General features: G+C 42.7%; 1 protein-coding gene across 1 annotated transcript in view; it reads left to right on the forward strand.

Annotated features, from left to right (window-relative positions):
- The first annotated feature begins 618 nt into the window (after nt 1-618).
- Nucleotides 619-14,657, forward strand: part of slc35d3 (solute carrier family 35 member D3) — a 15,603-nt gene continuing 1,564 nt past the window's right edge. Inside the window, exons 1-4 of the mRNA XM_080490331.1 lie at nt 619-1,436; nt 5,161-5,371; nt 13,762-13,919; nt 14,000-14,657. The exon at nt 14,000-14,657 is cut by the window's right edge and continues 1,564 nt beyond it. Coding sequence (XP_080346457.1) covers nt 1,212-1,436; nt 5,161-5,371; nt 13,762-13,919; nt 14,000-14,657 — 1,252 coding nt within the window. The 5' untranslated portion in view covers nt 619-1,211. The remainder of the gene's footprint in view (nt 1,437-5,160; nt 5,372-13,761; nt 13,920-13,999) is intronic.

Consider the following 14,657-nt stretch of genomic DNA (forward strand, 5'->3'; position numbering starts at 1 on the left):
GTTTTCTCAGAAGTGCGGCGAGATGACTGGGATGGATTTGGTTCTGTGCAAACAACAATGAATTGAGTTCAGTTGAATTGAAACCAGAAAGAAAAATGTCAAATAGAAAACAACCACAACAAGACGCAAAACAAAACGCAGCGAAACGTGACAACTGCACGGGCTGCAAAACATCATCAGACAAACAAAACAAAACAACAAACACACAACTCTGCAGAATCACATGAATGATTCCAAAGAAAAGGCAGATAGAGCCTTTCCACTCCTCTATCATCCACTCGCTCTCTTCAGGTATATCTCTCTCTCTCTGTCTCTGTCTCTCTCTCGCCACCATTTTCCTCACTCCCTCTATCCTCATCTCTATCTCTTCTTTTTTTCTTCTCTTTCTCTCTCACTCTCCCAACCCCTCTCTCCTTTTCTCTTCATCTCTTCATTTATTCATTTATTTCTCTTTCTTTTTCACTTTGTTCACATATGTCCATTTTGCCTTTTCTCTCTCTCTCTCTCTCTCTCTCTCTCTCTCTCTCTCTCTCTCTCTCTCTCTCTCTCTCTCTCTCTCTCTCTCTCTCTCTCTCTCTCTCTCCCCCCCGGTGCCAAGAGGCTCTGCGGCAAAATGTCATATTTCACCGGCTGCGCTCTCAGAGGACGAGCTCCCCTCTACTGTACACCTCCTGCACATCCGCTCCTCCTGTCCTCCACTGCAGCCTCCATCCGTCCATCCATCCTGGGATCCACTGCTCCTCCTCCTGCGCCCCACTGATGTATATAGTTTTCATTCTTTTTGCAGGTGCAGAAGCGCACAGAGGAAAAAAAAAAACAACAAAACTTGTGCAGATCCTCTGAAATATGACCGAGAGCGGAGTAAAGCCACAAACGACTGACTTTGAAAGTGTTTTAGAAGCTTTGAGGAGAGAAGAATGATCCTGAGCTGCTGTTTAAACTAAAAAGGAAACTGAAGATTCGCGTCCTCGCATCTCCTCTCACTACTTTTGCATTGATTTTAATTAGAAAGAAAGATTCTCCTGAATGCAGATTCCTCTCCGCGGCACAGTGGGCTTGTCACGGTGGGCTCCTCACAGCCTCGCGTCCCCCAGCGTCTCCCTCACGGCGGCAGTGCGTCGCGGCTGTGCGTAAAACCCCCCCAAACGGCGCATTGTGCGGTGCGCACCGGAGCACGAGCCTCAGCCTGACCCCGCCGTCCCTTCTTCAGCATGGACGTGTTCAAGACCCGCCTGCTGGGGATCACCGTGGCCGTGGCGCACGGCGTGTTCTCCGGATCCCTCAACATCCTGCTGAAGTTCCTCATCACCAGCTACCACTTCGGCTTCCTGACGCTCATCCAGTTCCTGACCAGCAGCACCGCGGCGCTCACGCTGGAGACGCTCCGGAGGCTGGGGAAGGTCAACATCCCCCCCTTCAGTGTCCAGCTCTCCAAGGTACACAGAAAGAACAAATTACAGATTCAGTAGTTCTAATCTGTGTTTTTTCTCTCTCTTGAAATCTTGATATTTTCCAACACTGAAATAGGCACGTGTTCTAGTGAAGGCTCTTAAAGTGAAAATATTACATGATTATTGGGAAAAGTATGTATGCTTCATTACTCTGTTTTTGTATAAATTTTTCTCATGACCCATATTTGAAGTTAAGACTTGCACTTCCTCATGCGTAATCTCCAGATCAACCTTTTTCATTTCACTTTCCTGGCAAAGATTCAGAAAATACTAAATCTGCTGATTGAAATGCATTTAAAAGTGATCAAGGCACATCGGTAATGGCCATGCTTTTCTGTTCCAAAATGAAAGTTTTAAATGGGATCCAGAGTAAATCCGCACAATACGAACTGGAAATTCAGTGGTTCATATAAAGTACAGTCAAGTTCTTACCTGCTTTCTATTTTGATTTGAAAATAACCTTTTTGAATCAAAACTATGAAACAATTAGGATTATTGTTAAAAAATATTTTTTTAGCTGGTCTATACTCATGCTGACTGAAAAATGGGGAAATAATTTATTTTTTAAAAATGGATGCACAATAAAATCATTGTGTATCAATAACATAGAACTTACTTTTTTACCTTTCTACCTGACGACATTTGAATTTTTCCTTTCAAATATTTGGTTGAACTCTTTTGAGGGAAATAAGGAAGTCTTAAGCCGAAGGCAGGGGTGTCAAACATAAAGCCCGTGGGCCAAAACCAGTCTGCAAGAGGCTCCAATCCGGCCAGACCAACAAAATTGTACAAAATTCTAAGAAAACATTGAATTTTTAAACAGATTTCTTGAGAGTAGCGACACAACACTGAGACCTGAGCTGAGATGTCAGTGATGCTGCCATGAAAGATAGCAAAGTAGCATTAGCATTTTTGGACATTCCATTGTATTTTGCAACTGAAGGTTTCAGTAAAATTGTCTTTATGTTGAACGTGTCGCAATTTCTGGCAGCATTGGTCCGTTTTTTTATGAAAGTATAGACATTTCCATCACTTATATTCTGCACCACACTAAAGAAAAACTTTTTAATGTAAACGTTATCATGGCACTATTTTACCTGTCTGATCCGTTCAACATGACGTTGGTGTGAAAGTGTATTGTGGGTTAAAAACAGTCCATTAAATGACATGTTATATTGTTGAAAAGAAAAAAAAAACCCTAAAGGCAGTCAAAGTTGTTTGTGTGCAAAGCAAAAGTGCAGTGCCTATCAAAAGTTTCACAAGTTTCAGAAATGGCATCAGCCATTTAATTCTGGTTGAAATCTGGTCACGTGTTGTCGAAGGGTTCAGGGGACGTCGTCATTTAAAGCCACGTAACAATAAAAACCACATGCACACAATAGTGCATTAATGATGCTGAGACTCTGTATGGATCCAGACTGGAAGACTTCATGGTGAATAAGAGTAAAAGTGACCTATATCATATTTAATGGTTTTTTTTTAACGTTATATTCTTTCTTTCTTCAGTCGTGAAATTGGGCAGCAAATGTAGTCAGAGTTGAGATTTCAGATTACTGTTGAAAGTTTTTCTCCTGACGAGGCTCCATAGTTAATGATTTTAATTGAAAGAGTGCTTTAAAGTAGTTATTTTGGCACGAGTACCATGACCCCCCCCCCCCCCCCCCCCTTCCCCCACAATACAGCTGAGGCTTCCTCCTGCTGTTTTCTGGCTGGATGATGGGCTGATTGACTGACTGATTGACTGACTGGATAATTGAGCGAGCCGCAGATCGAGCAGCTGACTGACTGATGGGATCATTAACAGTATTGGCAGGACTGTTTGTCAAAATCACTGCGGCCCCAATAAAAAAAAAACAACAACCTGGAAGTCTCATTCTGCATTTCTTTAATGTCTCTAATGTCTTATTGGTAGAAAGGAGAAGCTGTATTCTGATTGGGTGCAAGTGTTTGTGTGGGCGGTTCAATCAACCAAACATCCAGTGAAACAGCTGCAGTCTAATTGCCCCAAAGGTGTGTATATGAAAATGATTTCAAGTGCGAAGAAACTTTTTTTTTTTAGTTTTGGGGGTCCGTTTACACGACGACGGGGTTTGGAGCCTCTGAAAACGCAGCTTTTTGAAAAGTTTGCCAAAGGCGGAACTTTTCAAAAACGCTCTGACTCCATGGAAATGTTGAAAAAATACAACTTTTTGGAAACGTTGCTACTCTGTACGCTGTGTGAGTAGCTGGACAATGAGAACACTGTTTCCTCCAGAGTATCTTGACTCTCAGTCCAGATTCTCCTGGGATTTGGTAGTTTTATTTTGACAGTCACTGTAATAATAATCCAACTTGGTCGTCTGTCTACAAGAATGTCCACGTGCTCCCATTCTTAATGTTTATAGCATTTTTGTTCTCTGTGCCCATTTATGTGTGGTTTTATTCCAAAAAAAAACAACAGCACCCACTAGTGGCCCAACATTAAACTACATTGTTTTTAGCATTTCTGCTGTTTCTATGTAAACAGACGTCGTTTTCAAAACATTGTCGCATAAACATGAAACTTTTCTGAAACAAAAACACAAAAATATGCGTTTTCACTTGAAACCCAGTGGAAACGGGGCATTACTCTGGTTTTTTTTTTTTTTTTTTTAATGGAATCAGTTTAAGTCTTTCTTTCCTACTCTTAGGTCTGTTTTTATTTTGAGGTTGCTTGACATCTGCAGTATGTGCAATGGTTTTGTGCCTGTTTCTTTGCTTTTAAGTTGATTTATAATTTTTCTGTTGCTTCTAATTCATCAAGCAGCCTGCTGCATATTGTGTTTTGAACACACTCCACAAGCTGGTTTTCAAATGTGATTTTATTTAGTCTTTATTGGTCATTTTGCATGTGTATGAAGTCATTTTGACTTTCCCTCTCATTGTTTTGTGGACTTCAGTAGCGTCTTTATTTCCATCCAGCAGGTTCGTTTTTATTATTTCACATGTTGTTACGGTCCTTTGGTTTTGTCTTTGCATTTTTAATTTTATACCTTCTTGCAGTGATATACTTTTGTTCCCTCCTCCTTTGTTTCAAACTGCTTTGTGCCTTTACATTTTTTATTTTTTATCTTCGCTTGTTGCTTTTCTCTTTGGATTCAACAAGTTTCTTTGTGATTGTTTTGCATCCCTCAGCTCATTTGGCATCTTGTTGAAGTTTCCTATAACTCTGTGGCTGTTCCGTTGTGCTGAAATCTCTCTCAAAGCCCATTCTTCTTCTGTGCGTCCGCTGCTATTTCACCAACCATCTCCATGTCCTCCATCACGACATTCATGAGTCTCTGATTTCCTCCTCTCCTGGAAACATCTTTTGTCCAGTATGTCCACCGTCTCTCTTCAGCACGCGTCCAAACCATCGCCACCTCTCCAGCTCGATCTGTCAATCCTGCACATCCTGCTTCCTCCTAGTGAGAATCTCAGCATCTTTTCCTCCCGCAGCTCAGCCTCCTGTCACCAAACATCATAGCAGGTCCTACTATTGTCTTGTAAACCTTGCTGCTATTGTTCTGCCACACATCAGCCCTGACACGTGTCTCCACCCACTCCATCCTGTTCTCTTCTTGATGTGGCGAAAAGTGCTGCAGCAGTTTGAAGGCTGTTGGGATGGCGACTCTACATGTTGAGATTTGCTTTGACTTGACATCATTTTGAGGGACGAATCAAATGACGGCGTGTTTCTGTGTCCGTGCAGGAGTTTGCGTCGGTGTGCATCCTCTCCACGCTGCAGTCCACCCTCACCCTGTGGTCCCTGCGCGGCCTCAGCCTGCCCATGTACGTGGTGTTCAAGCGCTGCCTGCCGCTCTTCACGCTCAGCATCGGCGTGTGCGTGCTCAGGAACGGCGTGCCGTCCATCGGCGTGGTCATCGCCGTGGTCATCACCACCGGAGGAGCCGCACTGGCTGGTAAACATCATCATTAATTAAGTATCTGACATGAAGGCTTAATAATTTAAATATATCCCTCAAACTTCTTTATGCCTATGAGATTCAGCATGTTTAACACATTTCTAAAATAACTGTGTGTTGGTGCCTGATGTAAAAAGTGTGAAGGTAAATGTGAACAAGCCTTGTAGGGACTTCCTGTCTGACTCAAATCAATATGGCTTCCATGAACCGATGTCGAACTTTAGTATGAAGTCAGATGAGTCCAATCTGAGCGAACAATCTGTAATTCGTGTCTGTGGCATAAAGTTGCAGAGCGATAAGTGTCCTAAAAGAGGCAAGTGGGCTGATAAACTGACATTCTATGGATTTTGGGATTTGGTCATTCGTGTGGTTGGATTTTAAATTGTCTTAAGACAGAAGGCTCTCTTCAGCTTCTCTGGAGTGGCTCCCTGAAGCTTTCACACAATTATGTGAAAATAGATATTTCTAATAGAAACATCTTTTTTCTAAGGCCATGTTTACACGACAACGGTGCTCGGAGCCACTGGGAATGCATCTTTATGAAAACTCTCTAACTTTCTGAGGAAATGGAGGAGAAAACAACTTTCTCAATGAGCCGCAGCTTCATGTTTAATGAAGAATTCCTAACTTTTCTGAAATGCTGCTCGTGCGTATGCACACCACAGCCATAGTAAATAGACAACAACATTTCTTTTAGAGTGTCATGACTCCCAGTCTATGTTCTCCAGGGACCTGGTAGATTTATTTTGACAGTCACTGTAATAACAATCCTACTTGGTCGTCTGTCCATACAAATGTCTGTGTTCTCTCATTGTTAATGTTTATAACGTTTTGTTCTCTGCATACATGTGTCTGGATTCATTACAAAAACAAACAACAGCACCCACTAGTGGTCCAACATGAAAACTACATCATTTTCAGTATTTCTGCCACTCCACAGATATTGTTTTCTAAATGTTGCTGCGTAAAAGGCAACACTTTTTCCTGGAACAGGAACAGAAAAACGAAACATTTTCACTTGAAACGTCGTTTAAACGGGACCTAAGAGGAACAGCAGCTAAAAAGGTTTTGACAAAAATAGGAAAAAAACTGCATAATACCGCACCTTACCAAAGACTATTTCTTTATTTAAATGTGAATGTGACATGCTGCTGCTGCTATTAGTGATGCAACAAACGGAATTTCGTTGTATTTGCACAATGACAATCAAGCTTCTTAAATCTTAAATCTTAAATCTTAAAAGTTAAAATAGCTCAAATTGGCTGAAGTTACGAAAATTGCTCAAAAATAGCTTGTAGTGCAGAAGTATTACTACTACAAGAAAACTACTAGTAGCCTACTACTCGAGAAGCGGAAGATAAAACTATTAAGCCATTAGCTGAAATGAAAATACTTACAAAGGTAGCATCGATTTAAAGACAGCTACAAAATATAGATTGATTCAAATTGTAGATACAACTTATAGGAAATTTACACAAAGCGCAACTATGCAACTGTATCCTAGTTTTAAAGCTTAAACATGTTTTATCAACCAGTTTATGTGGTGGAAAAACGGCTTTTTTTGGTCATTAAGGTTGCAGACGTCCGACCTACCGGAGGAGCACGTAAAAATAGCACATTTTCTAAGTGTTTATGACCAAACAAACAAGCTCATAGCTGAAAAGCCAGTCGGTTTAGGACATGACGGGTTTGTGAAGAAAGTTTGAGGGAAGGAAGGTCCATCCATCCAATTATCCAGCACTTCGCACTCAGAGGATCAGTTTGCCTTGAATGCATGTTTGTGGGTGGCTGTGTGGTCGCAGGCTGGTGGTTCAATTCCCAATCACACCCTGTCCACATGTTGAAGTGTCCTTGAGCAAGACACCGAGCCTCAAAGTGCACCTGGTGGATGCACTGAGCGCTTTGCATGGCAGCCGCCACCTTTGGTGTGTGAGTGGGTGAATGTGATTAACAGCGTAAAAGCGCTTTGGACGCTGTTAAATCAGTGTAATATAAGAATATTCATACATGAAATCCCTTTACGTTTATGGACTGTGTGAGGAAACCAGAGAAAGAACCAGAACTCAACACAAACAGCGCCAATCCAGACTCGAACTGGGGGTCTTCTTGCTCATGTGCAAGTATCTAAACACCGCTACACCGCCATGCAGCCGCAGGAAGGAAGGGGGCAACAAAAAGACATCTGGTCGGTCCTGCAGGGAGGCGAGGGGATCAGCTCAGCAGAGGCAGTGGGAACAGGCGTACAGATGGAGGAGATCAGAGCGGTTGTGCAATGCATTGTGGGTAGTAAACGTGTGGGACAGGGAGCCCGGGGACGTTCTGCAGGACAGGCTCCATGCGATCTTAAGAATGGGAACAGCTGAGTGGACAAGCAGCTAAATCCCTGTATGTGTTTAAAGTTTATTGGGGACTTGGGTTGATGAGCCGGAACAGATGCTGCTGCAGTGGATTCTGGAGGTAATGAAGGTGAGAACCAGGTTTCACCTGCAGAGCAGAAGACTAATGAGTCGGGAAGGGGAAAAGACTTTTCAGCAACTTGTTATCAACCATATTACACAGATTACAGAGGCTTGAGGATTGAAGGACTTTCCTCGAGTTCATCACGTCCACTATCCTTGTTCTTGCGTTGGCTCTTTCTCAGTATGATTAAAAACATCATGACACACAAGAACGCTCCGGCACGAGTTCGTAGAACAGGTAAAAACACTGCAAAGTTCAGAAGCATTGTGGAATAGTGGTTAACCCCCTCGACTCAAAGTCCTGAGTTCTAGTTCACACATTTTGATGCAAAGTTTTCTTGTTTGAGAAGATCCTTGGTTTTTTTTCAAGGTACCGCAAATTCCCCCCACAGTCTAAAAACATGTGCTTGAGACAAATTGGTGAGTCGAAATTGCCCGTACGTGTGAATGTGAACATGTGTGACTTCAATCGGAAAACAATGCAGTTAGCATGTGCGGCCACTAGTAGGTGCTGTTGTTTGATTTTGTAATGAAACCACAGACACACTCAGAGAACAATATGCTTTAATCATTAACAATGGGTGTACGTGAAAATTCATACATTCTAGTGGACAGACAATAAAGTTGGATTATCATTTCAGTGACTGTCAAAATAAAACTACCAAGTCCAGGAGAACATGGACTGGGAGTCACGGCACTCTGGAGGAAATCATTATTCTTATTGTCAATCTACTGAGCATGTGCAGAACAAGTGTTTACTAAGGCCGTGGTGCACATGTACAGTAGCACAGTGTCAGAAGAGATGTCTTTTCCTCCTGTTTCCATGGAGACGGGGTCCTAGCGTTTTCAAAAAGTTGCGTTTTCAGTGGCTCTGAGTAGGGCGTCCACAACCTTCCCTCCCAAACGGCTTCAGGGAGCTCCTCAGGTCTCGACGGGAGGTCGTCACTCACTTCAGAGGAAAAGAAAACACCAGAGCCGAGAGGCTGGAGATTCAATTACTTTATGACAGCATTCTTTTCCTCATTCAATTAAACTATATTGAGTCACATGTTCAGGAATATTGCCTTTAACGATAAGTGACTGCTTGACGGCAAGTAAAAATGTTTATGGTCCGAATCTCTTAAAATAAAAAATCAATGGAAGTAGTGGCTTTCGTCCAATATGCATTTCCTGGTTTAGACTACACTTTTATGGAAAAAGACAGAATGATCCTTTTCAGTAAAGTGCATCACTTTTTTTTTTGGTCCATGTTCCTGCCTGTGGATCAGTGGAAGTGTCAGTTACCTGATCACACATGAAACTTGGTGAAATACACAGTGTCATTCAGTATCAGTGCTTCAGTTTCAGTAATCGCTTGAAAGAATCCACAAAAGTTCACTTAAAACAAGAGACACGTTCAAGACTTTGAAGGACTTTTTCTAAAGAATACACTTGGATTACTATTATTATGATTTTCTTGGAATGTGGGAGGAAACCAGAGAAGCCAGAGGAAACACATGCACACACAAGCAAACTCCACACACACACCTCCAGTTGGATTTGAACCCACAACCTTCTCTCTGTGAGGCAAGAGAATTGTCATCACTCTCCATTATACTTTGACAAACTCCACAATCTGAATCTTTTGATGAGGAAACCCTGGATTTACCAATTACAGCCTGTGGCCACGTCTGCCGCTCATACACAAGTTATGTGACTTTAGAACACCGGAGTCAAACATGAGGCCTGTCGGCCAAAAATCACCAAACAAAATGAAAAATATTTAAATCGCAAAGAAAACACAGATTTTTTTTTTCTCCAAAAATTCCATAAAAGTATCAGAGACAACAGAACACTGAGACCTCAGCTGAGATATCAGTGATGCTGCCATGAAACCTGGTGACCTCATTGTTATCAAACTGGCCTCAAAGCCATGCTGTCAGGGTGAGTTTGTAAAAATACCCATAATGCAACAGCTGTAGGAGAAGGTCTATTGGACATTTCACTGTATTGTGCACCAGAATCTATCGTCAAAATTGGCTTTATGTTGAGATTGTAGGCATTTTCATCCCATTTACTCTGCCCCGCAACTAAGAAAAACTTTTGAATTTGAATTTAAAGGTTATTATGGCACTAGTTTACCGGTCTGACCCACTCAAGATAAAATCGGATTGAATGTGGCCCCTGAACGCAAATGTTCTTGACAACCCTGTGTATCATGAATCGTCTGGTTCTGTGTTTATGTGTTTTAATCCCCGAAAAAGGAAGAAGTTAATGACAGAATTTAATGTCTCTTGTTTTACAAATATGGTTTGCTGAAACTCACTGCACTTCCACTGATCCACAGGCAGGAAAATGGATCAAACTGGTCTTTGTAAGGAATTTCTTTATTAAGCCCCAGAGAATGAAATGAAATTCCTGCCTTTGCCTTCAGCGTCGGGTTGAAGCACAATAAAACTACGAGAACAAACATTCGGAAGATTTTAAGTACGACATTAATTTCTTCAATCTTCTTTCTCTGCAGTACATTTAACAGTTTTATTGTGTTTAATGATCCCGAAGTCATAAACAGCTAAATAGAGGAATAAATACTCGAGATGATTTAGTTCCTGCTCAAGAGTTTGTGGGAAACCACCATTGTGGGACGGCCAGCGAGACGTTTAATGGACAGATTCATCATTCCGGGTCTGATAATAATGATTGCCACCTCTCCCGTTAAAGAGGGAATATTTGTATCTTCCAGGCGTCTGTCAGATTAATCATCTGCGATAATGCTGCTCTGTCAGTATTCTAAATGCTCAAAAAGGTGGCTTGTGAGTGAGATGACAAAGAAAAACCTATTTGCTCCCATTTGGATGCTTTCCAGTGGAGGTGAGGATCATCTGTTTCCTGCTGTTTCCGGTAATTTAACTTCATAATATAGTCTGGATTTCAGTTTTAATGAAATTACCAGAGGTAATCGACTTTAAGTAGCCTTGAAGTCTTTGTAGAGACAGTTCGGATGCGGCTCGGGAAACATGGCGTTTTTGTCTTTCTTGAGCTTCACGGTAATCCAGAGCTAACCGTCCACATATTCATGGGCTCATTACGAGCTGGAGGTGCTGATAGAAAATTCTGCTGCTGTCAGTGGCTCCAATCCGACTAAATGTTCCTCCACCGAGGCTATCAAGCACATTAATAAGCTTACTGGGTGCAGCTCCCCTGATTTTATTTTAATTTTACACCTTCGCTGGTTTGCCGAATACAACGTGTTTCCATCAGATTGGCAAAAACACTTCATTTTCGCACAAAAGCAGGATTTCACAGCGAGTTGATGATATGCAGAAGACGATGAAGTAAAAAAAAACAAACAAACAAACAAACACTTTCAATCTGAGGACATAGATCCTGATAGGATTTTTTAAAAAAAAGCTGTTTTCTCCAGCTCGGTAAGGAGGGTGTGAAAAATCGCTGGATTAAAATCACTGATCTGAGCAGGTAATATTAAAACGACTCCCCACAGAATTAAATACCATGACACTGAAGCTTTTACATATGCAAATTCTGCAAACAGCTGCTGTGATGATGAGAGCTTGCTCTCCGCCGTCTGCAGCAGCGAGAGACGCCAAACTCTGACCTCGGAACTTCTCGTCGGGAGCCGGTGTGGAGGATGAGTCAGCTAAAAGCACGCAGCTTTGCAGTATCACATACTTTTTCACACTGAAACGACTAAACAGATTCAAATATGACATATTCTATCGTATGCAGCCTCCGATAGAGCAGCAAGCATCTCATTACATTGCAGTTGGAAATGGTTTCCTCCAGAGTGTCATGACTCCCAGTCCAGATTCTCCTGGCACTTGGTAGTTTTATTTTGACAGTCACCGTAATAACAATCTAACTTGGTTGTCTGTCCACTAAAATGTCTCTGTACTCCCATTGTTATTGTTTAGAGCGTATTGTTCTCTGCTGCGTGTGTGTCTGGTTTCATTACATAAACAACCAACAGCGCCAACTCGTGGCCTTCCATTAAAACTGCATTGTTTTCAGTGTTCCTGACACATTGTTTATTTGTTCGGTCCAGTAACTCCGATCACTGGTAGAACTGCACAGCCTCAAATAAGGCGCACAAGGTCATTCAGGACAAGACACACCCTGGTCGTGCTCAATGTAAACTGCTGCCGTCGGGCAGAAAATACAGAGCATCAAAAACTAAGACAACCAGATTTCAGAACAGTTCTTAACCAAACCGAACACAGAAAAACACATTTGAATTTGTTTTCTAAGGGATCAGTGCAATGCCAGAATGACAGAATGCATGCTTTTACTTGTGTTTCCATACTTTTTCTCTGGGCTTTTAGGAGTTCTTATAGTGTTTTACGGGATTTATATAGTGATTTTAGTGTTTTTTTTTTAATGTATGATATACATTGGGTTTTAAAGTGCTTTTAATGGATGTACAGATCAGATGACAGCTTTCAATGTCGTACTTTGTGTTACAATGACAATATAGACCTTTTCACAACATGGCCGTGTAAATGTGGAACTTTTGGAAAAGGAAAATGCAAAAATAATGCATTTTCTCTTGAAATGTTGCGTAAACAAGGCTCTATTCACTGATTTTCCTTCCACTTTCCATGAGTATTGACCACTGCAGCTGCAGGTTTGGGGATTGTCTGATTCAGTCATGGTCTTACACGTCCATCCATCAGTCTATATCAAACATTGGCAACTGGGGTCTATGGGCCAATACAAATACTTTACAAAAATGGAAATGCAAAGAAGAGTCGTTTAACCACATTTGAACCGAGTACCAAATGCAACTATTCTCTTAATAATGCATTTTAATGTGGACATGATCCTGATTTCACTCGTGACCCCGAAGGTCCCTGAGCGACCAAATGCATCGATATCATTTAATTTGGAAAATCTCTTGGATCAGCAAGTCATGTCGATATGAAAGACTTTTATAGGAAGGAATTTATTGGGCTGCAAAAGTCACTCATGCATGTATGAGGTGACCCTTAGTTGATTATAACCGAACAAAGTAGGTGATAAGGAAAGAAGGGAGAGGCTGTGCCGAAGTCCTTGATAGGTCATGAGCTACACAGCCTTAGACAGATGGTCTTAATGTTATGGATGACCTCGAATAATCCAACTTTAGAAGTAATTTCCTCTACAAGACAAACTTGACTAAAATTGGAAGGTTATGACCTATCAAGCTCTCTGTCCAGTTACTGCATGTAAGTCTTCCATGTGTGAGTTACCATGGCCATAAATCCTGCAGCGGCCAGAGTTTCATTGACGGCCACCGTCTTCATCGTGAGGACATTTTTAATGTGACTGATTTCACGGCTGCTGTTTGAGTTGTCGTTAAAATGACGGATCTCGGTTTGATTTGGACCCGATTTAAATCAACATATCCATATTTTAAGGCACCATCATTTTTCTGGAGCTTTACGGCCGACTCGGAGGCAAATTCACCCGCCAAGGAAAGAATAAATAACATTGACATTTACACAATCAAGATGGTTTTATTCTGAGCACTATTCAATCGGACTCCAGCCAACAGGCAGATTCTGGTTCTGCTGTAAAAAAGGGCGCTCAGTTTAAAGAGTCTATGTTAGATAGAGTCCTCAGATCTTGATGGATGGATGTATGGATGTATGGATGGATGGATGGCATAAAGAGGGTTGTAAAGTGGGTGCAAAGTAACAAATTCAAGTATATTGTAGGGAGAGTTGCTCTGTTTTGACCAGTGTAGTTTAAAGAGACTAGTCACAAACAAACAGCTTAGTTGAGTTAAAGAAGATTAGTTTAGATTCATGAGGTTCTTCTTTAGGTTGTCGACAAGAACTGAAAAAAAATCTTAAAAACTCTGGATGAATCAATGCAGAGCTGTACAAACATGAGTGACAGTTACATGAAAAATGCTCCTCAGACGTCTTCCCTCTTTCATGTCGCCTTCAGGTGCGGGAGATCTCACAGGCGATCCCTTCGGTTACGTCACTGGTGTCCTGGCGGTGATCATCCACGCCTCCTACCTGGTTATAATCCAGAAAACCAGCCATGACAGCGAGTACGGGCCGCTCACAGCGCAGTACGCCATCGCCATCATGGCCACACCGGTCTGGACTCTGTTCTTCCACCTCGTATTTGGTTCTTTCACCTGTTTCGGGCTTTGACTTGATGTTTCCTCCCCGTCCAGGTGCTGCTCGTGTGCTCCCTCATCTCCATGGACACCATCAACATGTGGTCGTACGAGGGCTGGAAGGACCCCCACATCACCGTCATCTTCGTCCTCTGCATCTTCATCGGCTGCGCCATGAACTTCACCACGTTGCACTGCACCTACATCAACTCGGCCGTCACCACCAGCTTTGTGGGCGTGGTCAAGAGCATCGCCACCATCACGGTGGGCATGCTGGCGTTCAGCGACGTCGCGCCGACGGGGCTGTTCATCGGCGGGGTGGTGGTGAACACCGTCGGCTCTATAACCTACTGCGTCGTCAAGTACTTTGAGACCAAGAAGAAGAGCACGTACGAGGATCTGGAGGAGGCGGGAAAAGACGGCGGGCTGCCCGGGGAGCCGTACCGGGAGAAGCCTCCGCTGAACGGGAGCGGACCCGGCGCCGGAAACGATTCGGGACTATCGGAGATCGATGGACGGTCGGCTGAAGAGACGCGGGAGGATCTGGAGGCGTCTAAATTGACTAACGGTGGGTTGTGGACGGGAGACGGCGGGCAGGGAGACGTAGAGGGAGAAGTGAATTCCTGCGTCATGACGGAAAAGGAGGCGATGGAGATGCAAAGGGAGCACCTCCACAAAGAGGGCGCCCCCGCTGGCCAGTCGGCCAGTGACAGCT

The sequence above is a fragment of the Lipophrys pholis genome (assembly GCF_963383615.2).
Source record: "Lipophrys pholis genome assembly, chromosome: 21".
NCBI lineage: Eukaryota > Metazoa > Chordata > Actinopteri > Blenniiformes > Blenniidae > Lipophrys > Lipophrys pholis.